The sequence below is a fragment of the Chanodichthys erythropterus genome, chromosome 10, assembly GCF_024489055.1.
Source record: "Chanodichthys erythropterus isolate Z2021 chromosome 10, ASM2448905v1, whole genome shotgun sequence".
Taxonomy (NCBI): Eukaryota; Metazoa; Chordata; class Actinopteri; order Cypriniformes; family Xenocyprididae; genus Chanodichthys; species Chanodichthys erythropterus.
This window is the reverse complement of record NC_090230.1, coordinates 17,791,621-17,819,233: the sequence shown is the minus strand read 5'-3', so window position 1 is coordinate 17,819,233 and position 27,613 is coordinate 17,791,621. Positions and strand designations below refer to the sequence as shown.

Genomic DNA, 27,613 nt, shown 5'->3' with positions numbered 1-27,613 from the left:
ATTTCGATAAACTATAAGTTTGTTTTACAGTTGCAAACTGAGTGTAAAGCAGATAATGGGCAAATTCCAAACAGCATTTTCGAACCCTGAAGGGCACTTCAGGAAGGGTACGCCATTTGTAGGAGTGTTCCAAACGAAAGTGAACAACAAATCCTGTGTTCCATTCGGAAGGGCTCAGGCTCATCCCTATGCCCTAATCCCTTCAAAGGGTTTACCTTCCGGAGTGAAAGCTTTGAAGGGATGAAGGGTGTAGGAGTAAAAAAAACAACACTTTTTTTGGAACGCACTTCAGCGTTATCTTAACGAGACAATCAAGGAGGCGCCTTCGTCTTTTTTCCCTTGGTGTACTCTTTGTATTAATATGCATTCATTTACTATGGTAACATTATAAGCTAATGCCGGTCTTTCACTTGAAATATAATGTATATTGTGTCTATGTATTTGAAATGGACTAATAAAGGTAGCTGTAAAGAATTTTTGTTACAATGTCATTTTGACCATAAATCTAACTCTAAATATTACAGTATTATAAATATTACAGTAGAAAAATACTATACATACATTTATAGGTAATTTAAAATCGAACATCGAGCCTCCTATACCAATTCTGTGATGCCAAACAACTTCCCTGTGCAAAGGATCATGGGGGCCTGAAGTGTCTATCAGTTGTACCTTTCAAAATCCTTCATTCTGTAGGGCCCTTTGAATTGGCCAGATTTGAGCACTTCGGTTTGGAACGACACTTCAATATGGGGGCCATGATTGTTTTCACTCCGAAGTGCCCTTCAGAGGGCAATATATTTTGGAACGCACTGTGGTACATGTGATGGTCGCTTTGAGGAAATTATTTTATTATTTATGGTCACGTGACCCAGCGAATCCTCATGATTCATTCATTTTAAAAGGTAGATGGCTGGAGAGTTCGAGTTAACTTACATAGACATTAAATTTTTTTTTTTTTTCTTGAAATATTTCACACATTTTTGTTTCACATGTTATGTTTAAATAAGTTTCAGGTTAGAAATGTGTTTTTCTTACAGTGCCCAAAGATAAGACCGCAAAGTTTTAAAGTTGAGAACAATACACTCAAATACATAACATATTTTAAAATATCTATAAACATATTTTTATTTGCAACAGCTATGTTAACAGGAATAATAAGAAATTTCTATTGTAAGAACAGCTAATTAGCTGATGAACACTGTGCTGTGTTGTCATGGGAACATTCCAGGTGAAGATAATGAAGAAATTATGTTGTCTTTCATTGCTCCCTTCACCAAGTGCATTCCAAACGGCTACATAATGGCGCGCAAGTGCCCTGCTCCCTCCAAAGTCCCCTTCAAGGGCTCTGCCCTTCAAAGGGAGTAGGGCATAGGGATGGTCCCTTCTGTTTGGAATTTGCCCAATGTGCTTGCAGTTTTGCATACTTGGTTTTAAAATTAGGTACATGATTGAATGGTTTCAGTGATTGGGCGTCAAGTAGGTTACCATAAGCATTTAAAAAAACCTGTAAATCATAGACACTAATGCATTTTAGAGAGCAAAAATTCATAACATAGATTTACCTTAACACGGGAGGTTATTTTGGGGAATTTTGATTTGAATGAACACCTCAATATCCAAAAATCTCCCTCGCACCATTATCCCAGTATTCGTCATGTGAACAAGTACAGCAGGATTGCCAGGTCTGCGTAACAAAACTAGCCCAATGGCCAATCAAAAATAGCCCAAACGTAGCCCAACGACCATATCCCAATATCAAAACTCAAAAAGTACACTGCTTCACGCAACGCCTACTGGTGTTCGTCAAAGGAAAGGATTTTTTTTTAAAAATCACTAAAAGAAGGATTACAGCATTAAAGGACAAGTTACATTTAATGCTTCACAATCTAAAATGTATCGAATTTAAACATTTTGCGATGCATTTACTTCTGTGACAACAGGAGGTGCTATTGACCTCACTTTTATATGAAATTGTAATTATTCCACTTTTTTACATCATGTACTTTCTTTATTTGAATAAATATTGAATAAAGCATTATGAAACACTGTCTAAACTCTAGAGTATTATTCCAGTTAAACGTTTTAGATAAACAAAGCTTATTCTTTAGTATCCTATGTTTTATATGTAAAATACATTAATTTTAGGTCCCTATATGTTAGTACTGTATGATATATTAAAGGATTAGTTCCCTTTAATTAAAAAAATTAGCCCAAGCTTTACTCACCCTCAAGCCATCCTAAGTGTATATGAATTCTTCTTTCTGATAAACACTCTTGGAGATATTTTAATAAAAATCCTGATGCTTTAATATGGCAGTAAACGGAACTCACGAGTATGAGCTGGAGTATGGTGTCGCGTCAGTTACACTTTTTCCGTAAGTTGAATAGGGAAGGCGTAGGACGTAGTGTAAGTTTTTTTTAACTGTAAGTGTTTTACACTTTTTTCGTAAGCTGAATACAAACGGAGGTCTGGCGGAAGCTAAATATTTTACTTCATAACCCGTGGGTCCCGTTCACTGCCATTATAAAGCTCGGATGCATCAGGATGTTTATTCAAATATCTCTGAGAGTGTTTATCAGAAAGAAGAAAGTCATATACACTTTGGATGGCTTGAAAGTGAGTAAAGCTTGGGGTAATTTTCATTTGAAAGTGAACTAATCCTTTAAGCAACAAAAAATCAGAAATTTGTGGTTTTGTAAATATAATGAGGTGACAATAAAGGTAGTACACCAATTAACTACAAAAATTCTAAAAGATAAAAAAAACCTAGGTTCAAATGCAATTGCACAATAAATACAATGGCCATATAAAGTAATTGATCCTAATTAGTCAAATACATATTGCTTACACTTAGATTGAAGGGAATACACTTCATATTCAGTAACAAAAAAATACATTAAAAATAAATAATAAAAAAGTGTAACAACACTGATGCATAAGAATATCTAACTTCCAAGAAGGAAACCATAAAAAGCTATAATACAGTCAACTAGAGTTAATTAATAGCAAAACACAAATCTATAGGAGTTTCTAAATGAAAATGCAGAATGTTTCAAACAGTCAATAAGGTCATATTTAATACATTGCTTATTTTTCAAAATGTAAAAATTCAGAGGCTTGAAGATTCAGCAGGCTTAAGTCTCTGACAATCTTATCCCAATTTGACACAATTCTGTTTAATATTCAATGTCGTATGCTGTAAATTCTTTAAATTCTCGCAGACTTTATTCACATTCAAACTCATTCATATTGGCTCTGAGTGTCTGTCCTCTGGTGCTGGATATGAAAATGTAGGTTCATCTGCAAGCAGTTCCATAGGTGAACAGACTAAAGATGAGATTTACTGACTTTACCAGAAATTGAAAAGAGCTTCTCCTCATGACCGGAATCTGCAAAATCAGAAAACAAATTTTAAGTTTTATTTTAAAAAGAAATTAAATTAGTAAGAAGTATAACTCACGCTTTGAAAATTCTTCAGTTGTACGACTTTGTGGTTTCATGTGCTCTGCAAATGTTGTGTTCAGAAACTGATGCTTGAGCCATGTAGCACGATCATCCTCAAAAGACTTCCTCTGAAATAAAAAACAGAACAATATGGTTAAATCAAGATGAATTAAGAACTAAATTCAGAAGTCTATAAAAAAACGATCACAAGTCAAAACCTCATGGCCCAATCTGATGGCAGCCTCTGTGAAATTCCTCCTTTCCATTTCAAAGTTTTTCCTCTGTTCTTCAAACACTCTCCACTCTTCTTTCAAGCGTTCCTTCTCTTCCAGCATGTAGGAATCATTCAGAACAGCTGCAGTCTCCTCATCACAGGGTGTGTTGAGCTGTTGCTGTTGAAAAACAAAAAGGTCTAAAAAGCAGCTCTTCTTGTTTACTTGTAATTTTAAGCATCAGTGACTTTTAAGCATCAAAAGACTGAATGAAACTGTGCCTCTACTTACTTGCAGAAGTTGTTGTTGAGTCTGAATAAACTCTTTGCACTGCTGAATTTCTTGTTTGAGCCTCTCTATCTCTTCTTCATGGAGTTGTCTGGCGATCGTCTCTTCACTGTCTCCAGCTTGTACCATTGATGTTGCAACACAAAATAAAATACCAGCATCTGTATATTTATTTTACAATAGCTTTGTGTGTATAACTATTGTGCATTAGGTGATAAAGCCACAATATAAAGAAACCAGAAAAGCCAGTGATGAACATAAATATAAGATTTAGGGTGTGTTTTGCACTAGCAGTTCAGTTCTCTTGGTTCTTTTGGTCCAGACCAAAACATTTGAGACAACATTTGAAGTTATCCTTCACCAAGGATAACTATAATGATTAGGGCTGGGTATTGACACAATTTTCACAATTCGATTTGATTACTATTCACATGCTTTCAATTTGATTCGTTTACAATTTCATTTCAATTCGATTCGATTCAATATTGATTATTTTGGATGGAGAATTTCAGATACAGTGCATAGCAAATTTTCTAGAGGAAAAAAAAATCTCAACTAGTGCTGTAAACTACACATGAGAGTCAGTTGGTACTACTATAATAATATTGAAGGTTAAATTAACTTATTTATATACAAACACTTAAATTACACTCAATAACGTAAACTTTAGAATTACATAATCATATTTCTACTCCAATTCGTTTTTAAATATAAACATTTAAATTGCTGCTGCCTTAACTGATTTATTCAAACATGCATTAAATATTGAAGAACATTAAAAAGTATAATGAATATGTAACGGTGCATAGCTATATTTATCAGAATGTTGCTCTATAGGGTTCATTTTTCCAGCTGACTAACAAGTTTATGGGCACTGAATGTTTTTCTGAGGTAAATGTGACGTTACGTGACATTGTTTACAAGCCGTTTTATTGACGTCTTTCCGAGGTTGAATCACTGATTGAGCGATTACATGATACGGATCTCTGTAAGTTGTACTTATATTTGAACATACCTTCAGTTTAGTCATGTTTATTTCGCGCTGCAACTGGTATTAAAGCGGAGGAATAGATTCACATGTGCTCGTGCTGCCGATTCTCTTTAACTGAGGCGTTAAAGCGATCGGTCACATTAAACCGCCAAAACGGTATTTATTTTGTGAATCTCATAATAAGATGGACGTCATTTGAAATCTGTGACTTTGCCTCATATCAAAAGTAACAAAGCAGAAATATAATTGTGATTTATTTGATGGGAGGTGCTACATATTCTGCTCATTCATCAACTGAAAACAGGTTCGTAAATCAGTTCGATATCAGTTCGTAAAAATGATAATCGATTAAAATCGAGAAATCAATATTTTTTTTTTTATCCAGCCCTAATAATGATAACGATAAAGATATAGTTCTGAAAAATAAAACAATGGAATTCACACCACAACTATAACATTTCTGAGTGATTTTTTTCCAGTTGATGAATGATAAAAACACTGACAGCATAAGCATTTAAAGCAGTAGGTGACAAAACTGTAGAGCTTATAAACAGAACGATATTGTCCACTGGTGTGGATGTTAATATTGTTTTCGTTATAGTTACCTTTGCAGTTATCATCCTTGGTGTGAACAGCCCTTTGGTTTGCTTAGTGTTCAATTATACTATAATTTTTGACACCAAATATGAGACAAATCCAAAAACATGACGGATATTTTGCGACAGACTCTACTGAACAATGCAGGACTTGCAAGACTTTATCCACAACAATGCAGTGTGCTGGACTAATGTCCTCTTTGTATGTGCCTACATATGATGGTACTTTTACCAGCTGAGAACTCATGAAGAGCTTATAAAATGTGTACAAGAGTCAAAACAGTGCCAGAAATTCCTCCGCTACACACAAATGAAGATCTGCTGCAAGGAAACAGTTTTTGATGCCTGTACCAATCTGTAACATGCAACATAGCTCCTATGATGAGATAAACCAGATAGCTTCAGCATTCTGTCCTTTTTTATCATGTGCTATTTTTGGGTAAAGGTGCCATAGAACCCTTTTTCATAAGATGTAATATAAGTCTAAGGTGTCCCCTGAATGTGTCTGTGAAGTTTCAGCTCAAAATACGCCATAGATTTTTTATTATACAATGTTTTAACTGCCTATTTTGGGGCCTAATTAAAAAGCGCACTTCCCCTTTAAATGCGCGCGCTCCCCACCCCCAAGCTCGCGACTCTATAATACATTGCATAAACAAAGTTCACAGAGCTAATATAACCCTCAAAATGGATCTTTGCAAAGTGTTCGTCATGCAGCATGAAATCATATAAGTATGGTATTTATTTGGATGTTTACATTTGATTCTGAATGAGTTTGATAGTAGCCTATGTGTGGCTAACGGGGCTAAAGCTAACATTACACACTACTGGAGAGATTTATAAAGAATGAAGTTGTGTTTATGAATTATACAGTCTGCAAGTGTTTAATAATGAAAATAACGACATGGCTTTGGTCTCCGTAAATACAGTAAAAAACGATGGTAACTTTAACCACATTTAAAGGGCACATATTATGCAAAATTCACTTTTACATGGTGTTTGACCATAAATGTGTGTTGGCAGTGTGTGAGTAAAACCACCCTAGAATGAGAAAAATCCACCCAGTGGTTTTTTTACAATCTCAATAATTCATAAGCACTGTCTCAGAATGCCCTGTTCTAAGATTGCTCTCACTGTGACGTAGAATTGCGCTAAGCAACACCCACTTGGTTTGATTGACAATCTGGTTTTGGCATAGACTCCGCCGTCAGTGATCTGTCAACCATCCTCCATTGTTTCAACGACAGCCGGTAATGTCTCCTAAGAAACATAAGTGTTCTGTTGTGGGATGTAATAATGAACATAGTAGTTTTCACTTACTTCCGACATCAGAGCCACTGAACGCAGTGGATGGATTTTATTTACGAAGGAAAGGCGCCACTCAAAATTCCAAAATATGTTTATGTTTGCGCGAATCATTTTTTGACTGACTGTTTTGAGAACGAGGGTCAATTCAAAGCAGGTCTTGCTTCAAAGTTAATCCTCAAGTGTGGATCGTTGCCTACTGTTCGCGATCCGACGTCACCTCCAGAAGAAGTAAGTGTATTTAATGTTTTTTTGAGCAAATAGTCATTTCAGTCGATGTCAGCCATTTCAATAACAAATGCGTCTAAAGATGTTATCGTCGTCGTAGAATGTCTGTGTATATAATTGAAACCTTGTTTGTATAGTGTGTATCTAACGTACTTAGCAAACGTTATCACATTTTGTGTTTGTAGTTTCAAAAAATTGCGCGAACGTTATCACAGTGTGTGTGTGTGTGTGTTACACATCCATAATTGCAAAGGGGACGCGATTAAAACTCTATAAGTAAGTACATAAATGTATCAAATAACCATTCAGAGACGTCCTGCTCCATTCTCAATTGTGTTTCTTCTGCCGGAGTCTCTTCATCATCTGGGTCTGATTCCGGTTCAAACATGTACGGCTGAATGCCATACAAAAAAACGGGTCTCTCATTCTCAGCCATTCTGCTTCTACCGACTGTTTATTGCCATAGGTATGCAAGTTACGCCCCTCATCCAAAGGCAGGGCGGGGATATGCAGCTCATTTATATTTAAGGTGGTACACACCAAAACAGCTCTTTTTAAAACAGGCCCCAAAAATATCATTTTCAAATGGTTATAATAAATTAACTGTGGGGTATTTTGTGCTGAAACTTCACAAATACATTCTGGGGACACCCAAGACCAATATTACATCTTGTGAAAAGGGGCATAATAGGTGCCCTTTAAAAGTACATTAGCAACATGCTAACAAAACATTTAGAAAGACAATTTACAAATATCACTAAAAATAACATGATATCATGGATCATGTCAGTTACTATTGCTCCATCTGCCATTTTTCGCTATTGTCCTTGCTTGCTTACCTGCATAAAGTCTGTTGATTCAGCTGTGATGGCATCGTTCATGCATATTTTAATAAACCACACTAAATCAATCACACCAGAGCTTACTTTAATCTTACCAAACTTACCAAGTGTGAACACATCCTTAGTACTAAAAGTCTGTGAGAAGCATCCTCTACCTTGGCTGTCCAGTCTTTCAACATGATGTTTGAGTTTCCTCCACTGTTGTCGAATGCTATTGGTGAGTTTCTCCCGAGCATGATCACAGGACATCTCAGGAGGTCCTTTCAAAGGTTCCTCATCATCTGAATTTGTCTGCAGAGTCAATTGAAATATGATCAAGTCATACTTTTTTGTTGTGTTTAAAAATTTCAATTCCTTAAAATATGGTGACAGAAATGTATATGACCAGCCCAACGTCACAAAACTTACTGGGTGCGTAAATCCAACAGAAAAAAATCAAAGTAGGAAAAAGGATCTGCAAACAACGAATAAGGCAAAGGCTCTCCAACTTTTTGTTTTGTTATACTTCAACAGAGGCCACAAAAAGACGCAAAAGGTGCTATAAAGTGCACAACTCTTCATGAGTGCCATATCTTAAAAATAAAAATAACACCAATACAGCAAACAGAAAAAACAGAAAAGTGTTTAGTGTAAAATGGTTGTTATGGACATGACAATCTAACCTGATCCATATTATTGCTTTGTTTCTCTTCCTTCTGGCATGTCTTCTTTGAATTTAAAACCCCCACCATCTCTCGTTTCATTTGTTGAAGCACTTTCTTCAGCTCTATGTTTTCCATCATTAGCTCCCTCTGACGGTTATCAAATTCACTGAGAAGAGTTTTGTACATCTCTCCCTCATGTCTGAAAAAACAAAACAAAAAGAATGCCTAAAGCTTTTATATGATATGTGATATGGACCACAAAAGCAGTCTTAAGTCGCATGGGTATATTTGTAGCAATAGCCAACAATACTCTGTATGGGTCAAAATTATAGATTTTTCTTTTATGCCAAAAATCATTAGGATATTAAGTAAAGATCATATTCCATTAAGATATTTTGTAAATTTCCTACTGTAAATATATCAATATAAAATATAAGTAATAAATAAGTAAATATAAGTGGATATGTGCTAGAGACTTCATTTGGACAACTTTAGAGGCAATTTACTCAGTATTTAGATTTTTTTTTTTTTTTTTTTTTTTTTTTTTTTACACCCTCAGATTCCAGATATTCAAATATTTGTATGTAACGAAATGTAGCGGTTATTAATCAATTTATGGATGAAATATGAATATAATAATTCATAAGGTTATGAATAAATTATGATTCATATATCGACCCAATGGGGAATTAAACATATATTGTGAATCAATTACAACGAATTATAATCAATTACATATATGATTAGTTCTGGTTTAATAATTATTTAGAGAAACTGCTCGTTTGTCCAGCAAACTAAGTCCCTCACAGAATATTATAAACGGAGTTATTCTCTGGCCATGAAAATAACTAAAGCATAAAGCGATCGAAAAAACGTTAAAGTGACTTGGGTTTTCCGCTGAAAGAACAAACAGAACAATCGAGCATGAATAACGTTTTAATATATGCAAACTACGAATACAGAGGTTATACATCTAAATATATATACAAGAAAATACACACCTATGTACAAGAATAGAAGTAGAGAAGGAAAGAGAGAGAAGGCAAGTAGCAAACTCACAACCAGTCCTAAGCCAGCACGGAAATCAGTTTCATCATCTAAGATTGAGAAACGGCAGTATACTTGCATTGGTTGCGTGTGTCGAATTTCAGGTTAGCGCTGGTGCAGTTCGTTGGCTTCCTCCGTTCAGCGGGAAGGTTTGAACTGAGGACGAGAGTGAGTTTCGCTGGAAGATGGCGATCCCGAAGCTGAGCGCGATGACAGCGCGTGGTCACCGGAGGGGTCCGGGAAAAACGTGCACGAGATGCTCGTGAGACAATCGGGAGAGAACACAGAAATTGTGCGTCTTTGCTTTTATGACAGATAAGCCGACACACCTCCTTGAGGTGGGGTAGCCAATAACATGGGTGCAAAGTTGGCGGGAAAGCTTTTCCTTTGTTTGGCCTCACGACTTAATCTGCATGATTTATGACTTTCAGATCAGATCTCCAAATGGAGTGCGTTCTTCACAGTATCATTAAACACATAGAAAAATGCATTTATCAGCGGTGTGACATATCTCAGTGACTAGCTCGTGTCCGGAGCTTTACGGAGAGACCAAACTCGATAGGTCAGAAAGGCATAGGAGAGAAGTTATGGTTTACAGACAAAATTGTATCGTTAAAATGCACACTAGCACAAATACACTCATTTAAACACTAGGAAACATGCATAGGCCCTAAAAATATATGAAATATATATTTCAGCATAGTGGTAGTTTACAAATACAGTTGAAAATGTATGATTGTGTGTTTCTGTGTCTGTCTGTGTGTGTGTTTTTGTGTGTCCCTGTGTGTGTGGGGTGTTGGAATGTGGATCTGGTCAGTCTCTGGGGGGGTTTTACAACCCAGTCCAGCATGCTAAAAGCGTTCTGAACATTCCAAAGTTTATTGATTATCCTGATACGTGTGCATACGCTACAGATTCCCCCTTTCGGCCAACGAAGTTCCTGTGCGGACTTCGTTGGACGGTAACCAAGTTCGATGGCACATGGATCCGGATGGTCACGCAGCAGGTGGTTCCTACTGGTCCTTGAGGGAGAGCAGATAAGCACCTGTCCGTGGATTCTTGCATCCCTTTGATCCCTTGGGATAGGATGAAGGCCAGGCCCAGGGCGAGTGCGTACTTGATTGCCATGGAGAGGCAACGGATTGTGTTGGCAGCAGTCCAAGCTCGGGCTCTAGGTGAGCTGGTCAGGACAGGCAGTCGTGAGAGTGCTTGGAGGGCTGCATCAGTGGGAGTACTGTCACTTAGCTGGGACCCCCCTTTGTCAATCCTCAGTTCCATTCCTGGATCTAAGGTGTGATTGTGATCCCTGGGGGAAGATGGGATTTCCAGTTCTGACTGGTCCTCTTTGCTTGAGAGACAGTGCACTGCCAGGTGGCTGTGATAAAGGATGGAACTCAGGGGTAAATGGATCCTCTTACTTGGATTGGGCAGCCTGACATGAGTGGCGGTGTTGTGCTGATTGTAGATTACGATGGCAGCATGAGTGGGGGTGTGGATGAGCAGTCGATCACCCACAGTCTCGGCTTGTGTTCCGATAACTGGGGTGCGAGGCTTGGCCGGGCAGCGTGTGTCGCTGGTCATGGGCTGCAACCGGCCCATTCCTTCAGTGTGGTTTCTGAGGAAGAGCTGGTTTGGGCAGAAGTACTGAAAGTCTTTGGTGAAACTACACCTGCGAAAGTGGGGAGCCGGGCACAGCCGTGGGTTGCTGTTGTGGTAGGCTACCGCAACTGAGGTGTGTTTCTTGGCATGGGTGTTACGTTGCCGCCACCTGACATTGACCATGTCTTTGGGTCTGCCAGTAGCAAAGTCCAGCACAGTTTGTGTAGGATACTGAGGACTCCTATTCATAGCCACTCTGTCCATAGAGAAGCTAATTTCTCGCAGCAGGTCTGTCAACAGAGCTATAACCAGCTGATTTTGGGCAAAGTCATTCTGGAGGACTGTAAACAGTTGCTTCCTTGAGTTCGCAGTTTGGATCAGCAGGAAACTGTGAGTGCGGAGAACCACCGCAATACCTCTCCAGGATTTGCAGGTGGTTTGCAGGGTTTGGCTCTGTGTTGCGAGTTGCTTTCTCAGTTGTAGGCGGAGCTTGTTGTGCTGCTGATGAGGGGAGCAGGCTGTGATGAGACTCAAGTCTCCTGGTTGGTACAGATGCAACGGCAGTGGCACCTGCCGTGCCATCAGTAGTTCTGTGGGGAACACCTGAGTTGACTCCTGTACGGTGTCTGTGATGGCCATGAGCATCAGAGGAGGTTTTACCGTCCAGTCTTTCTGGTCGACTGACCGTGGAAATGTGATTCCTCGGTTTTGCAGTGAAGCTCGGTGCTTTGCGTTTGCAGTCTGGACATGACGGTAAACTTGACATCCTCTGGCGTGCTCTGCCACATCTTGCTGCATGCTGGGCCAGTGCGCCACTTGTTTTAATGTCTCGTCCGTAGTTCTGGTGCCATGGTGTTTGGCACATGGTGTGTCGTGGGTGTATATCAGTTCACCCCCTTTTGGCCCTGTGGCAGTACAAGCTTTGGCGCTGTGAGGACATCAGGGACATACTTTAGAAAGTTTATTCCCACACGCAGCATGTGGTCGGTCTCGTGCAGTCGTTTGTTGCTAGGGGCCGCCGTGGGACCAGATGCCGGGAACGGGAGGTTGGAGGGGTCTGAGTGGTGGTACAAAACATGTCGAATGGAAATGTTGGAAAGTTTGGTTGTCAGTGGCAGTGGCAGTAAGGTGGGAAATGTTGCAGGAACAGTCCGCTGGCTGCGGGTTGTTGTTGCCACACTAAGGGTGGGTGAATGGGGTGGGTGTGACCATAGCTTGTTATGCAGTGTGCCAGTCTTGGCAAGGGCATTAGTTTGGTCGTTCACACCTTTGTCACGCCCTGGTTGCTTCAAGCATCTTTTCACCTTTTCCCAGTAAACGATCATGTCGTGTGCTTGGGTGAGGTGATCACGTGTCTGGAACATGTGTTGATGTTTCACCTGCTTGTTGCATTCAGTCTTGAAACCAGTTTGTTTCCAGCCCAGAAGATGGCATGTGAAACAAGGTCTGGCAACGTGTGAGTCTGTGCACATGAGTTCCCTGATGTTATGAGCTGAGGAGACGTGAAGGGTTTTGAGGGTAGCTGCTGCTTCACCATATTGACATGACTGGGGACCCCACCTGCTGTTCTGTGGTTGGCAGGGTTGGTTTCTTAACCATCGTACCCCTGCATTTGCCTGTGGGATGCCCTCATGGTTGTAGGAACGTCCATCGACATAGGCCGTGGGCATTCCTTGGCACGCATTCTCTTTGAGGTATCTGTGACAGGCTGGTCGCTGTTGTTGGGGTACCAGTATCTCAAGTGTCAACGCTGGTGTGCTGTTATAGCAGTTTTGATAGGCAGCTGAATCTCCGCTCCGTGCAGACTTGTGCTTTCTGGCACGTTGTGGCAGTGGCACCTGCTGGTTCAGCCTCCTGAAGTCGCTGGTGGGTCGCCACTTGCTGTCTGGTTTGACAATGGACCAGGTAGGGACTGAATAGGTGCTGTTGCATGGGCAGATAACACCTTTTCCTTCTGTTGAATGAACAACCTCCTGTACTGGTTCATGTGGGGCGATGTGACCTTCGTACTGCCTGATTAAGGTGGGAGGAGCATTTGGGTGTGTTGCACTATGCACTGTGTGAAGTTTAGTGAGACCACAGCATAAAAGGTCTTTGTCAAATGTCACTTTGAATTTGTGCAAGACGTTTCTGAGTCTTCGACAGTCTGCATCATTCTTTAGCGCACTTGCATCTTTCTGGATCTGTTGGCCTTTAGGCTCAAACCTTGGGAAGGGCTCCTCTGTTGTAGTGTAAGCTGTCAGGTTGGCTGTCCGAGGTGCAGCGCTTTCCTGAGTTTCACAGGCAGGCTGGTTAGCGACTGTGGGTACTGCAAGGTGTTTGTCCTCCATCAGCTCTGTTCTGTGCACCTGTTCTGTGGGTACCAGTTTGATGGAAGTGATGGAGATGCTCTTGAAGGATGCTGTGAAACTTGTGTTGCTTAAGCTTCCTTCTGGGACCATGGCAGCTGGTATTAAGTTAATGACTGTTAACTTGCGTTCAAAGTCATAGGGGCCGTGGTCCATTATCCATTCTAGATGGTGGGCTTTGGGAATGCTGATGTCTGTGACCATGCATTCGTTGAGCCAGCTGTGAACTACGTAGGGTGACACTTCAGTTAGCGGTGTGGCTTTTAGAGCAAGTCCAAGTTCCACGCCTTCAGGTGACAGTGTGAAGGAGCCCAGCATGTGGCTTAGGGTTTGACCACATTGCCTGTTGAGCCAAACAGCACCCCCTTTGGTGTAAGGTGGTACTACAATTTCCTGTATGTTGATCCAAACAGCACCCCCTTTGGTGTAAGGTGGTACTACAGGTTCCTGTATGTTGATCAGGATGCAGACCTGTTGGATAGTCTGGCCTGACAGGAAGTTGGCAGTGTTGACAGGAACAACAGGAAGCTGTACAGTCATTGGGGCCCACAACAACTCATTTGCACTGTCCGTATGAGCACTAGAGTGCATCAGGATGTCTGGAAGGACCAGGAAGTGATGGGTTAAATGCCGGTTGTTCCATTTGAAGTTCACAACGCAGATGTCCTTGACGGTCATCATGGTTGACAGACGAAAGTCCAATGGGAAGCGTATTTGCATGTTGACAAATGGGAGGTCCGGTGTTCCTTCAATGAGGGCACTTAACAGCGTGTGGCTGAAGGCTGAGTTGTCTGCCCACAGTGTGAGAATAATGTCTGTTGTAGTTACATCATTCAGCTGTGAGTCTGTCATGACCTTGGAGCAGAGGGAGCTACAGTCTATGGTGGGTTGAAGTGTGCCGGGTAGCGAACTTGAACTGTGCTCTAAGACCGGGTTCCCGCGGTTAGCTGGGAGATTTCCCGCGACCTCTGTGACCTGACCGTCTGGCTCAGGTGGCCTGGGTGACTGGGAAGGCAGAAGTTCACACACTTGAGCCCAGATTTTCAGTGGTCTGGCGTTCAATAAGGGCTCAAAACAGTCTAGCAGGTCTTTGTGAGTGGAACAGAGAAACGTGTCCATTTGCGCTACGCACACAGGAGGTACCAGGCTCACTCGACCAATGGTGTGGTGTGTGGGAGCTGTGTGTTCAAGGTGGACCTCATTTGGACTGTGCGACTGCACATTCAGCTCACATCTTTGTGACTTGAGAGTCTGAGTTTGTCTTTCAGCTTCATTTCTCAGTCTTTCAAAAAGGTAAGGACAGGTTTCTGGACAGTGATCGGAGTCTGGGTAACTGGTTGGAATTTCTACAGTCTTTTTAGACGCAGTTCTCTGCTTGGCTTGAGCTTCGTCGACCAAGTCTCGCGGCTGCTGAATAGACATGCTGCTTGAGCAGGCCAAGGCTGCCAGATGATCACTCACCGCAGGGTGCAGCTCTCGGAGAAGCAGAGGGTTGAAGATGAAATCTTCCTCCGTTGCTGGCTGGTTACGTGCTCCGTAGTACCCTCTTTGCATTCGGCTGTAGAAAGTGTATGGGTTATTCAGTCTGCCCCGTTTTAGGTCCATGGCAGCAGGGAGCCCTTGATCTGATGCAGGGTCAGAAAGCTTTTGGATCAGAACCTGTCGCAGGTGCTGGCAGTTGGATGTGACAGCTGCTGGCGAAGGTTCTTGGCCGTTGGACGTTTTGGGCAGTGGACTTTTAACCCCATTTGGAATTAGGGCTTCTTGACTGGTTAGGGGAAACTCGGTGATGTGTGTTTCCCCTCCCATGCCACTTTTCAGTACTCTGTAACCAGTGTCAAGTTCATTCACATAGTCTCTTTGTTGTTTCGGAGCCATAACTCCTTTCTGGGCCTGTTTGAGATGATTTTCACAGGTCAGGGCTTTAGTGTGTCTGTCTTTCAGTGTAGTCTCTGCTTTGGCTAGGGGAGCTTCGCTGTGTTGGAGTTTTCCAGTCAGTTTTCTACGCTCCACCTCCAGGTGGAGCTCTGCAAGGGCTTTTTGAAGTCTTTGCAGCTCCTCCTGCAGCTCGGGTTTGGATTCGTCCGCTGTCCAACGCTGGTCCTGGGTCTCGACGAGTCGCTGATCGTGGTGACGATGAATCTGGGCCTGATTCCTCCGGGCGTCCTCCGCCTGGAGCTTGAGGTTGTGGGCGATGGCTCGGATGACTCTCGCCCACTCTTTGTAGCTCGGCATTGGATCGTGGGCCATTAGTCGATTCAGGTTGTCGTCCAGCTGCTCGTTGCTTAGGTGCTGGGGATCCACAGCGTCGTTGGGCAGGATTGTGCTGGTCAGGGAGCCCAACCCGGTCTTGAGTCCGTCCCCATGGGTGCTGGGGCTGGCTGCTCTGAACACGTTAGCTTGCTGTTGGCGAGAGAAAGACAGCACAAACAGAACCAATGCAAGCACGCGCAGGGCTAACGACTTATAATAATGCATGATTATATAATTCTTTGGTTTGGTTCCAGTTAACTGGTGCAGACAGTTAGTGGAATGTAGGCTAGACACTTAATTGTCGATAGCCAAAAGGACCACGCGGGTCAATTTGTGTGGGTGAGTGCCGGATTTGAATAAAGATTTTGACAGGCGGTAGCCCTAAGAGTCCTTTGATGACTCTCGCTGCTCGGTCGTCTATCTATTACTCAGTTTTCCGTGATGGCTCTCACAGGCTCTGCTTTTACATGAACTGAAAGAAACAAACACAGTAGAGAAGCAAAACAGAACAGGGAGGATGCAATTAAATGAGAAATAGAGCAGTAAACAAATAGAAAGGAATCAAAATAGAATCGCAATAAACTAAAACAGAAGGGCTAGAGGGGAGAAGTGAAACTTAAACTTCCTATTCCAGCTGGGTTTATGACGGTGTCAGGCGAGTGCACGGTTGCATCATAAAACCTAGAGGGATGGTATGGATCGAGAGCCTAAGGGTTGGCCCGCACCTGAGTAATTGAAGAATATGTAATATTCTGTGGCTTTCAATTAGGTGAAGTGACTGTATGTCGTAGGCCTGGGTGAATCGTGGGTGCTCAGATAAGAACTCAATGGCAGGCCACCTTTCCTCGACGATCAAACACTCTACTGCGGTGTCCGTGGCCACCTGTCCCCTTTGTACCACGGTGCAACCTCTCAAACAGGGAACACCAGCACAATTGCGCACTTTGGCAAGGTATTTGCGCCAACGGCCCGAGTGACCAGTCAAGATTGAGTTTTCCCTGAACTCAGAGTCTGTCCCCTTTACGGGCAGTTACTCCAAACGGGCGGTTCTGTCATGCAGAAGCCTGAGCAGGGAAATTAAACAAAATTGCCGCTTGTTGTCACCCCGGGTCTCGTTGCCTCCCTGTACCTGATACACAACTCGCTGATGTCCTTGCGTGTTGCCCGTGATACGAGGTCAGAATGTCCACGATTCACACACGGTTAGTGTAAGAAGCGCCAGGCCAGGTAGCTCCACTCACTGGAACTCACTGGAGCAACCGTCAGCTCACCCCAGGGCGCTAAAGGGCCTTATCTGCAAGTGCACAAACAGTCAGGTAAACACGACTTAATTGTAAATTTAAACTCAATTTAAATCTTGTTTAAATAGAATTTAACTAAATTAAGTGTGTAGGATAAAAGAGTAGGGGTATAAAAGGAACTAGCTAGAAGCAGAACAAAAGTAAAAATAACATAAAACAAAAACAAATCAGATGCACTTGATTCAAATTTGAATTAAACTCTGTTCAATTAAATTTAAATGAGTGCATAGAATAACAGGATGGGAAAAAGCGAGAAGAGGATAATTCAGAGGCACTTGATTCAAATTTGAATTAAACTTGTTCAATTAAATTTAAATGAGTGCATAGAATAACAGAATGGGAGAAAGAAAAGAGAAAGCCTTCCCTATTTGCAGATTTTTCCTAAAGAGAATTGCTTGTTGATAGCAAAATGCCAACTGATTGCCACTACTTAATTTTAAAATTGAATTAAATGTTATTTAATTAAATTCAAAATAAGTGTATGAAATAAGGGAGGCTTGGGTGTGCGTGAATATTATTGCCAGCCAATAACACACAGGACCCAGAACTAAGAGTGAATAAAATAAAACATTAAGTAAAAAAAAAAAAAAAAAAAGGGAATGAATTTCCAAAGTAAAACTAAAGAAATAACTTGCGAGAGAGAAAAGACAAAAAGGGAATGGATGAAATAACACAAAGTAGAATAAAAATAAAATAAATAAACTGAAATAAAATAAAATAGAGTAGATCTGTGAATACAGGAAAAAGAATACAAGGGAAAAGAGAATTGACTTATCTGACAGTGTCAACCAGGGGGCGCACTCTCAGAAAGTGAATTCCCTTGTTGGAAGGGAAACAATTTAAATTAAAAATTTAAACGTGTTTAAATTAAATTTAAATCAGTAAACCACATTCCAACAATGATTGGAAAGCATAACCACCAAAAGCAAATTACTTTTACAACTCCCCGCAGTATAGAGAAGCAAAAGTTAACTTGGAGATAATTTCAGTTCAAAGTATGGAGCGGCTTTAACTCAGAACGTCCACGCGGTGGCGTCACTGAGTCCACACAACCAATAAGTAGGGAGGGGTGCCACACCTGAGTAGACTGCCCTCTGGCGTCTGGTCAGGGTTACTGCATCCCCTTTCTTTAATTCGTGATATAAAACGAGCGCTTTGTGGGGTTCTGACCCTTACGCTGTTTTAACTGCACGGTCACGATTACAACTATAGAACCTCAGCGGATTCTTTCATAAATATATGTGTACCGTTTTACTCACGGGTACACAACTCTGGGAATCAGTCCCTTTGGTGCAAACTTTAATGCACGCGAATATGTAACGCTTGCGGGATTCCTTCGCCGCGGGTTACAAATCAACATTGGATCAGAATGTTGATATAGCTCCAAATTTACACATCAATCGATAAACCAGGTGAACTGCTCTCCGATTAGATTTGTAAGTGGGGTCACGTGTTTGGGTAGCTAGTCCAAACGACGTAACCCAGGAGCAAACCGGCTATTGTGAATTTTTGGACGACACAAGAAATTCAGATTTAATAGCGGGTAAATATAAAGGCCTTTAAAAGAGATTTAGTGGGAATATTCGCCACTATACTCCTTTCAAAACGCGTTGAATACGATTCAATTCGTTAATTCAAGCGGAAATTAATATTCAAAACTGTAACTTACTGCAAAGATTGTCGTCCTTCACAGATACGAGCTTGAAATATCAATAGACTGCAGTGTATTTCACGGTCAACCAAGGCTAGGCCTGCAGTGTTTTTAGACACAAACAGCAGCTTGTTAACGGTGCGTAGAGAGGACTCGTGCGTCTTCTCACTGAATAAAGCGCGCATGTAAGTTAAATCATACACAAATTATTCTACATTGCTCTTTTACCGAAAACCAAGTTTAAAACGTTGCTCGCGAATCCTCCACCAAATAATATATGTAACGAAATGTAGCGGTTATTAATCAATTTATGGATGAAATATGAATATAATAATTCATAAGGTTATGAATAAATTATGATTCATATATCGACCCAATGGGGAATTAAACATATATTGTGAATCAATTACAACGAATTATAATCAATTACATATATGATTAGTTCTGGTTTAATAATTATTTAGAGAAACTGCTCGTTTGTCCAGCAAACTAAGTCCCTCACAGAATATTATAAACGGAGTTATTCTCTGGCCATGAAAATAACTAAAGCATAAAGCGATCGAAAAAACGTTAAAGTGACTTGGGTTTTCCGCTGAAAGAACAAACAGAACAATCGAGCATGAATAACGTTTTAATATATGCAAACTACGAATACAGAGGTTATACATCTAAATATATATACAAGAAAATACACACCTATGTACAAGAATAGAAGTAGAGAAGGAAAGAGAGAGAAGGCAAGTAGCAAACTCACAACCAGTCCTAAGCCAGCACGGAAATCAGTTTCATCATCTAAGATTGAGAAACGGCAGTATACTTGCATTGGTTGCGTGTGTCGAATTTCAGGTTAGCGCTGGTGCAGTTCGTTGGCTTCCTCCGTTCAGCGGGAAGGTTTGAACTGAGGACGAGAGTGAGTTTCGCTGGAAGATGGCGATCCCGAAGCTGAGCGCGATGACAGCGCGTGGTCACCGGAGGGGTCCGGGAAAAACGTGCACGAGATGCTCGTGAGACAATCGGGAGAGAACACAGAAATTGTGCGTCTTTGCTTTTATGACAGATAAGCCGACACACCTCCTTGAGGTGGGGTAGCCAATAACATGGGTGCAAAGTTGGCGGGAAAGCTTTTCCTTTGTTTGGCCTCACGACTTAATCTGCATGATTTATGACTTTCAGATCAGATCTCCAAATGGAGTGCGTTCTTCACAGTATCATTAAACACATAGAAAAATGCATTTATCAGCGGTGTGACATATCTCAGTGACTAGCTCGTGTCCGGAGCTTTACGGAGAGACCAAACTCGATAGGTCAGAAAGGCATAGGAGAGAAGTTATGGTTTACAGACAAAATTGTATCGTTAAAATGCACACTAGCACAAATACACTCATTTAAACACTAGGAAACATGCATAGGCCCTTTAAATATATGAAATATATATTTCAGCATAGTGGTAGTTTACAAATACAGTTGAAAATGTATGATTGTGTGTTTCTGTGTCTGTCTGTGTGTGTGTTTTTGTGTGTCCCTGTGTGTGTGGGGTGTTGGAATGTGGATCTGGTCAGTCTCTGGGGGGGTTTTACAACCCAGTCCAGCATGCTAAAAGCGTTCTGAACATTCCAAAGTTTATTGATTATCCTGATACGTGTGCATACGCTACATGTATTTCAGCCAAAATTGGGCCTATCTTAACAAACATATTTCACTGGAAAGCTTATTTATTCAGCTTTCAGATGATACATCTCTATTTCAAAAAATTAAAAATTGACCCTTATGACTGGTTTTTGGTCCAGGGTCACATATTATACTGATGGACAACAATTAAAACTGCAACAAAAAACCCAAATGATTGTTTTTTACCTGGATTCAGTTTTTCCAGTTTTCCAAAGACATCTCCTCCCATCTGGCCTTCCAACATAATTCAAAACTTCCATTCCTGACAGAGTACAATTTAAAATTTATTTTTCAGTATTCAAAAGACTAATCCCATTATTATCATGTTTGGGTGAACTGTACTTTTAAGGTAATTAATAAGAAAATTCTGAAACAACTTACTATTACTGTAAGTCATGAGTGAACATATTATTGTATCTCAGAGTAAACATAGCATTTATATATTTTTTCTAAATAAAAGTGTTTTTTGGTTTGTTTTTTTAAACCAAAAATTAAATGTAATACATATTACTTGAAAACACATTACCAGTTTTTCACAAGTTTTTGGGTTTTTTTTGTTTGTTTGTTTGTTTTTAAAGAAATTAATACTTTTATTCAGTAAGGTTTGCATTAAAATGATTAAAACTGTTATTTTAAATTGTGATAATATTTTACAATATTACTGTTTTCACTGTATTTTTGATCGAATAAAAGCAGCCTTGGTGAGCATAAAGATTTATTTCAAAAACAATTAAAAACACACCGACTTCAAACATTTGAATGGTATAGTATCACTGTGGCAAGCAGGGCGAGGAACAGAGAGTGGCCGGAGTGCTAATGAGCGGTCTTGAGATCTATGGAGGAGATCTGCAAGTATATCCGACAGTGAAGGACAAGAGAGGACCAGTTCTGAACTATTTATGTTGTGTGTTTTTTAACATTCCAAAGTCACTTTCGTCATTACATAAACAAACATCAAAACAAAAGCGGCAGCCCCTCATGGACTACTTCCGCATAAATACATAATAAAACACAACATTAAGAGTCAAGGCCTGGTCCTCTCTTGTCCTTCACTGTCATCACTCCTTTTATCCTTCCGAGCTCCTCTATGAGACTTAAGGCCGGTGTGGCATGCAGGTGACGCTCATTATCAATCACACCATTCCCACGGCTCTTGGCCCCACCCTGTTTGCCCCGATAACATATTGTATGTATTATTAAAAATATATATAGTATTTTATATTATTGGTTGATAATATAAGTAATACATTTTACCTTGTTTATTTTCCTTTTTGGCGATGAGTAGTTGATTGAGCCGCTCCTTTACTCTGTTGTGCTCCCTTTCTCTTCTTTTAATGTCATGGTTGTATTGTGTGGCACGACTTGCAATGATACCCTGCAGCCTTTGCACCTGTTAAAGTATAGACCATATTTAATTTGACAAAAGACTGAGGACCACCACCACTGTAGAAAAAAAAAAAAAAAAAAAAAAAAACAGTACATGAGGTCCAACTTCGTAGTTTTCTCATTCATTTTTCATACCTCTTCTTTTGCATCTTTTAAGCAGTTTTGCAATGTCTTTACATTTGTTTCCAGCTGACGCTCTCTCTCATGCAAACGCATGTTTTCCTTTTTCGAAAGTTCAAGCTGGTCCTACAAAACAGTACAAAAAAGTTTTTTTGTTTGTTTGTTTAACTGAAAAAACTATGGAAGCTTATTTCCAACAGTGCATAAAAAATACAAAGTTTTTATCTCACAATTCTGACTTTTTTTCTCAGAATGGCCTGATATTGCAATTCTGAGTTTTAAAGTTGAAATTGTGAGATGTAAACTCACAATTCTGAGGAAAAAGTCAATTTTTTTCCTCAGAATTGGACTTTTTAACGTGCAATTGTGAGTTTATATCTTGCAATTCAAAGAAAAGAAGTCCGAATTACGAGATATAAACTCGCAATTGTGAGAAAAAAGTCCTAATTGCAAGTTTATATCTCATAATTCTGACTTAATTTCTGTTAATTATGGGTTTATACAAAGAGAAAAGTCAGAATTGCGAGAAAAAAAGGCGAATTGCAAGATATAAAATCGCAATTTCAAGAAAAGTCTGAATTGTGAGAAAAAAGTCCAATTGCAAGTTTATATCCCGCAATTCTGACTTTATAACTCACAATTGCTAGAAAAAAAGTGAGAATTGCGAGAAAAAAGTCCAAATTGCAAGATCGAAAATTTCTTTAGTTTGTTAAAATTTCTTGCAATTATGAGAAAAAAGTCAGAATTGTGAGCTAAAATATCTTTTACATTTTTTATTTTGTGGTGGAAACAAACTTCCATAAAAAAAATAATAATAATAATTTTTTTTTTTTTTTTGTAATGAAAAAGCCAAACCTTTAGTCTGGAGTTGGTGAGATGCTGGTAGTGGAGGTCACTGCTGGACTTAAGCTGCTCCACCTCCAGCTCCTCCATCATTCCAACAGCTCGACGGTGTAGCTGAAGCAAGTCATATATGTTGTTTAGGGCAACCACAGCATCCAGATCACGAATGCCATCTGAGTTACGGAAAATTGGCGGAAAGCACAGGGACGACAACTCCTGTGAATGTAAAGATTGGCAGATGTACTCATGCTATTGCCAGCGAGTCCATTTATGATATGAGATTCAAGTTTATTCTTGTCTAGATTCTTCTTCTTCGAACCCACAAGACAAGCAGCAGACAAATATAAGAGGACCTACCTGATTGATGTACAGCATGCACTCAGAAATATTCTCTTCCGTGCAGAAGTTGCTTGAGACATTGAAAGAACTTAAAGGCAGAGGAGGCATCACAGATGCCGTGTAGAGTCTTGAAGGAGACATCCTAGTCAATAATCCTTATATGTTCTGGAAACAAACAAAAAAGTACCCTAATAAGTGTAAAGATTTCTCTCATGATTACTTGTGCATGCTATTACGGTTACGTAAATGTGAACACTGCTCTAAATGAGGTTAGGAGGGGAACCTATCCTTAAAATAACTTTCCACAGTATTTTGAGTCACCTAATCTTTTCCTTTTCCCACGAGGCTTTGGTTATCTGGAGCACCAATGTGAAATCTCTGATACTTATATACCTATGTTCTAAAAATGTAATATGCCAAATGCACTTGATTTAAAAGGAAAAATTCGCCCATTGTCATTACTTACCTGCCTTCGTCATTCCAAACCCGTATGCTGCGTTGCCTTCAGGCCATGTCATAATTACCTTAAATAAAGTTCTGTATGCTTTCGAATAGCTCTTGAGATACTTTGAGGTCATACACCGATCGTTCTGCAAAGCGGTCAAACACACCTTAAATCTGCAGTTTACACGTTGGCTGCTTCTGAAATCGCAGGAAGCTGACTTGTTGCCTCGCTGCCCTATCAGGCAATGACTTTTATTTTGCACACAAAGGTTCCTCACAAGACTTCTGAGGCAGAGTAACGGTTTCATGATCTACAGCAAAATATAAAGAGCTTTGGTGAAAATGAAGCGAATATTTATTAAAGGATTAGTTCACTTTCAAATGAAAATTTCCTGATAATTTACTCACCCCCATGTCATCCAAGATGTTCATGTCTTTCTTTCTTCAGTTGAAAAGAAATTAAGGTTTTTGATGAAAACAGTGATCCCAGATGAGAAATAAGGGTCTTATCTAGAGAAACCATCGTTCATTTAATTAAAAAAAAAAAAAAAAATTAAAAATGTTATAACCATAAATGCTCATCTTGAACTAGCTCTCTTCTTCTCTATTTGAATTCCAGCAGTGTAGACGCTGCTAAGTGTATTTCTGCCCTCCTCAGGTCAAAGTTTGAACTAAATTGTCATAAACAATATGAAGAGTTCAGATGCAAAAGCCGCTAAACGGCATCTCTGTCAAAAATGAGATAATGACATTGAACGAATGCTTACGGCACGTAGTACACGTTCAACAAATCATGTGCTTCAAATCCTCTAAATCGCAGCGTCAGCCCAAGAAGCCACTTTCCTTTGGCAGCAAAAGCCGCTATATTCCGAGAAACAATCAGAAGGCGCGAATCGAATCATATGATTACGAGCGGTTTCAATATAGCGGCGCGCTGAGGAGATTTTTTTTTGAGTCAGATTCAGATTGAGATTTTTAAAATATGGAGTACGATGAAATGGATCAGCCTGTCCTACTAACATTGAATGGCAGAAGAAAATGTTATTTACCTCAAAACTCTGCCTGTCATAAGGCAAAATAGCCTACAGTGGAAATGGCTTGGTCGCAATTGTATCATGCACTCATAACAGTTCTTCGTGCAGTGCCGTTACTTTGAAGGAATCGGATTTATTATACATCAAACAACAGCTCTATTTCGCCAAAGACAAAGTCAAACAAGATGCTATTCTTCTGTCTCATATGGAAGCTGTGCCATGTAAACGGAGGAGGCAAAAAGTGGAGGCTGAATAGAAGAAACGTGTTAAATCCCCGTGTAAAGAGGTTTGTCTACTGTTTAGTTTTTAAGTGATAAGTGCTCTCATCTTTTTCAGGGTTTTTTAGTTGCATCTTTAGTGATTTTTCAACTATTTACCATGTCTTGTCCCAAATAGGTGGATTTAGAGGTTTTTGCTTGTTTTGACACAAAAGAAAATCTAACTTGTTAAAAACCAATTAATTGTCTAGAGTGACATTTTTGAAAAAAAGTTATTTTATTCACTAGCTAATAACCTTATCATTACCTTTAAAATGAAACTCCTGAACTTGATTGTAAAAGCCTGGTGAAAAAATGCTCATTTTAAAGAAAAGAAGTCTAATGGATTTAGAGGGTTTTGCATCTGAACTCTTCATATGCTAGTGCAAGTATATAACAATTAGTTCAAACTTTAACCTTTGCAGTGTCTACACTGCCGGGATTCTAATAGAGAAGAAGAGAGCTAGTTCAAGATGAGCATTTATTGTTAAAACTTATATAATATTTTTTTTTTTTTTTTTTTTTTGAGTAATAGTTTCTCTAGATAAGACCCTTATTTCTCGCATGGGATCGTGTAAAATGTTTTGAAGCTGCACTGAAACTGTAATTTTGACCTTCAATCGTTTGGGCTCCATTGAAGTCCACTATATGGAGAAAAATCCTGGAATGTTTTCATCAAAAACCTTAACTTCTTTTTGATTGAAGAAAGAAAGACATGAACATCTTGGATGACATGAGGGGGTGAGTAAATTATCAGGAAATTTTAATTTCAAAGTGAACTAATCCTTTAACTACAATAGTATCATTAGTATTTCTCGCTAGAAATGACATCAAAAGTTGAAAACGTTGGTCAAAAAGTACATTTACAAACTGACAACCAACCACAACTTTCAGATTCCATTTTTATTTTTAGCTCAACAATCACAGAAAGGAATGCAAAGGATTGTGGGATATCAAGGGCATCGAAAGATACATCTATGCTGCCTCCAAAAATCGATCAGATGAAGGTATCTCAGGAGACAGTAAGTGAAGTTAACACTGGATTCAGACATGCCTTGCAATGCATCTTCCACAAGCAGCATTTTTAAGATTTCTACAAGCACGTGAAGGCTTTTTACAGTTCAGAATCGTTACTTCTGTTACCACATTTGTCAAGCTCAAAAAAGGAGCAAAACCTAAATGAAAACACTATAGATGTAGTCTACGACTTATTCATATTCAAAGTATATTTAAGTATATTAACCATATTCAAAGTCTGAATTATGAAGTTCAGCAATAGATTTTTCAACAGAACAGACCGAAATTTTGGTCAAGAATTGAAATCCACCAAATTTCTCAAGTAAAATAATTTATGGTATGGTCAAATGTCAGGTTTATGGTCATTTAGTGACAAAGAATGTGAGAACCAATGATGGTAACATACAATGTAAGGTGATCCACTGAAAAGCATCATATTAAAGCTAATATTGAAGTGATAGTTCACCCAAAATTGAAAATTTTGTCATCAAATTTTGTCACTCACCCTCATGCTTTTCCAAACCTTTATAAGTTTCTTTTGTTGAACACAAAAGAAGATATTTTGAAGAATTTTGGTAACAAGATGGTAGCCATTGACTTAGTAGGGGGGATAAATACTATAGAAGTCGATGGCTACCGCAAACTGTCTGGTTACCAACATTTCACATTATGTGAGTAAATGATGACAGAATTTTCAATTTTTGGTGAACTATCTCTTTAAATTTTAGTCTGTTCTTTACAGACACATATGGTACTCTCAAAATATATTGCACAAGATATATTGAGCTGTTATGTTTTTTTTTTTTTTTGTTTTTAAGAGTCATGGACAAGACATGGTCACTAACTGTTGTGGAAAAGAGTGGGGTGAAGATTCTTCAAAATTATCCATTTGAAAGTGTACAACAATTTGAGTTAAAATAATAAAATTGTCATATTTAAGTAAATTATTCCTTTAAATTACCAAACAATTACTTTCTATCTATCACATCATCACCTTTTCAAGTCCTAATTTTAAACCTAATAACCAGTATCCAATTATATACTGATTCACTACAATCACTACAGCAATTTCCATTATTTTCAAAGACAACATTTTTCTCTTCCATGCATGGATAACCCAAAATTGCTATAAAACTATGTAAAATATCCATACATTTATTCTAAAGTACTAATACTGAGATGTTAGAAAAAAAATAAATAAAATAAAATAGTTAATCCAAACCAAAACACTGAACACAGAAATCCATCTGGATAGTAGGCTACACACCTAAATGATCAGATCTAAAGTAGGTTAAGGTGAAGAGAAGGATTTCTGCATTAGGACGCTGAATTAACACAAAATTACATGATGATAATTCGACATAAAAGCGACATTTACATCTTTACTATTTAGGAATACATGCAGATGTCGGGGTAAACAAACGAGAACTATCTGTTGTAAACCATCAAAGGTTCACTTACCGCCTACCTTTTGGCATTCAAGAGCACTCGTGAGGCTTGCCAGCTTCAGTTCCCGACATTCGCTCAGACAGAAACATTTCCCGGGAAATTTGTGTATTAAAGCGTCTTAATGTGGAACGTAGTTACATTGATGCAGGCGCGTTCTGCACAGCTCAACCTTGAACGAAAACAGTCACAAGCAAATACGTTGCCATGCAACGAATACGAGGGCGTGTCATTGGCTGTAACTCATGCACCCCCGCGGAATATCGACCAATAGACTGTGCCGCAGTCAATGCAGGTGCTAAAAAC

At 39.5% G+C, this 27,613-nt stretch overlaps 1 protein-coding gene across 4 annotated transcripts; it reads right to left on the bottom strand.

Moving 5' to 3' along the window:
* Positions 1-2,648: 2,648 nt before the first annotated feature.
* Positions 2,649-27,464, bottom strand: LOC137027806 (afadin- and alpha-actinin-binding protein-like). 4 transcript variants are annotated; one of them, XM_067396343.1, is made up of 12 exons: positions 27,323-27,464; positions 23,128-23,274; positions 22,783-22,986; positions 21,943-22,053; positions 21,676-21,811; positions 20,608-20,683; positions 8,573-8,753; positions 8,066-8,201; positions 3,952-4,067; positions 3,667-3,840; positions 3,465-3,576; positions 2,649-3,393 (listed from the first exon to the last, which is right to left on the bottom strand). In XM_067396343.1, the coding sequence occupies exons 2-12, from the start codon at positions 23,248-23,250 to the stop codon at positions 3,332-3,334; spliced, it is 1,431 nt and encodes a 476-aa protein (XP_067252444.1). In that variant the 5' UTR covers positions 23,251-23,274; positions 27,323-27,464; the 3' UTR covers positions 2,649-3,331. The 4 variants fall into 4 exon arrangements, with proteins under 4 accessions (XP_067252444.1, XP_067252446.1, XP_067252445.1 ...); XM_067396345.1 differs by having other exon boundaries at positions 3,667-3,834; XM_067396344.1 differs by having other exon boundaries at positions 27,330-27,464.
* Positions 27,465-27,613: the final 149 nt, after the last annotated feature.

What these genes read in the sequence shown, in the direction of transcription:
- LOC137027806 (XM_067396343.1), bottom strand. Translation starts at nt 23,250, where the DNA reads ATGTCTCCTTCAAGACTCTACACGGCATCTGTGATGCCTCCTCTGCCT. An exon ending in TCACCAACTCCAGACTAAAG is followed by an intron (nt 22,054 to 22,782) that starts GTTTGGCTTTTT and finishes ACTGTTTTGTAG; the next exon opens with GACCAGCTTGAACTTTCGAA. An exon ending in TAAAAGATGCAAAAGAAGAG is followed by an intron (nt 21,812 to 21,942) that starts GTATGAAAAATG and finishes ATACTTTAACAG; the next exon opens with GTGCAAAGGCTGCAGGGTAT.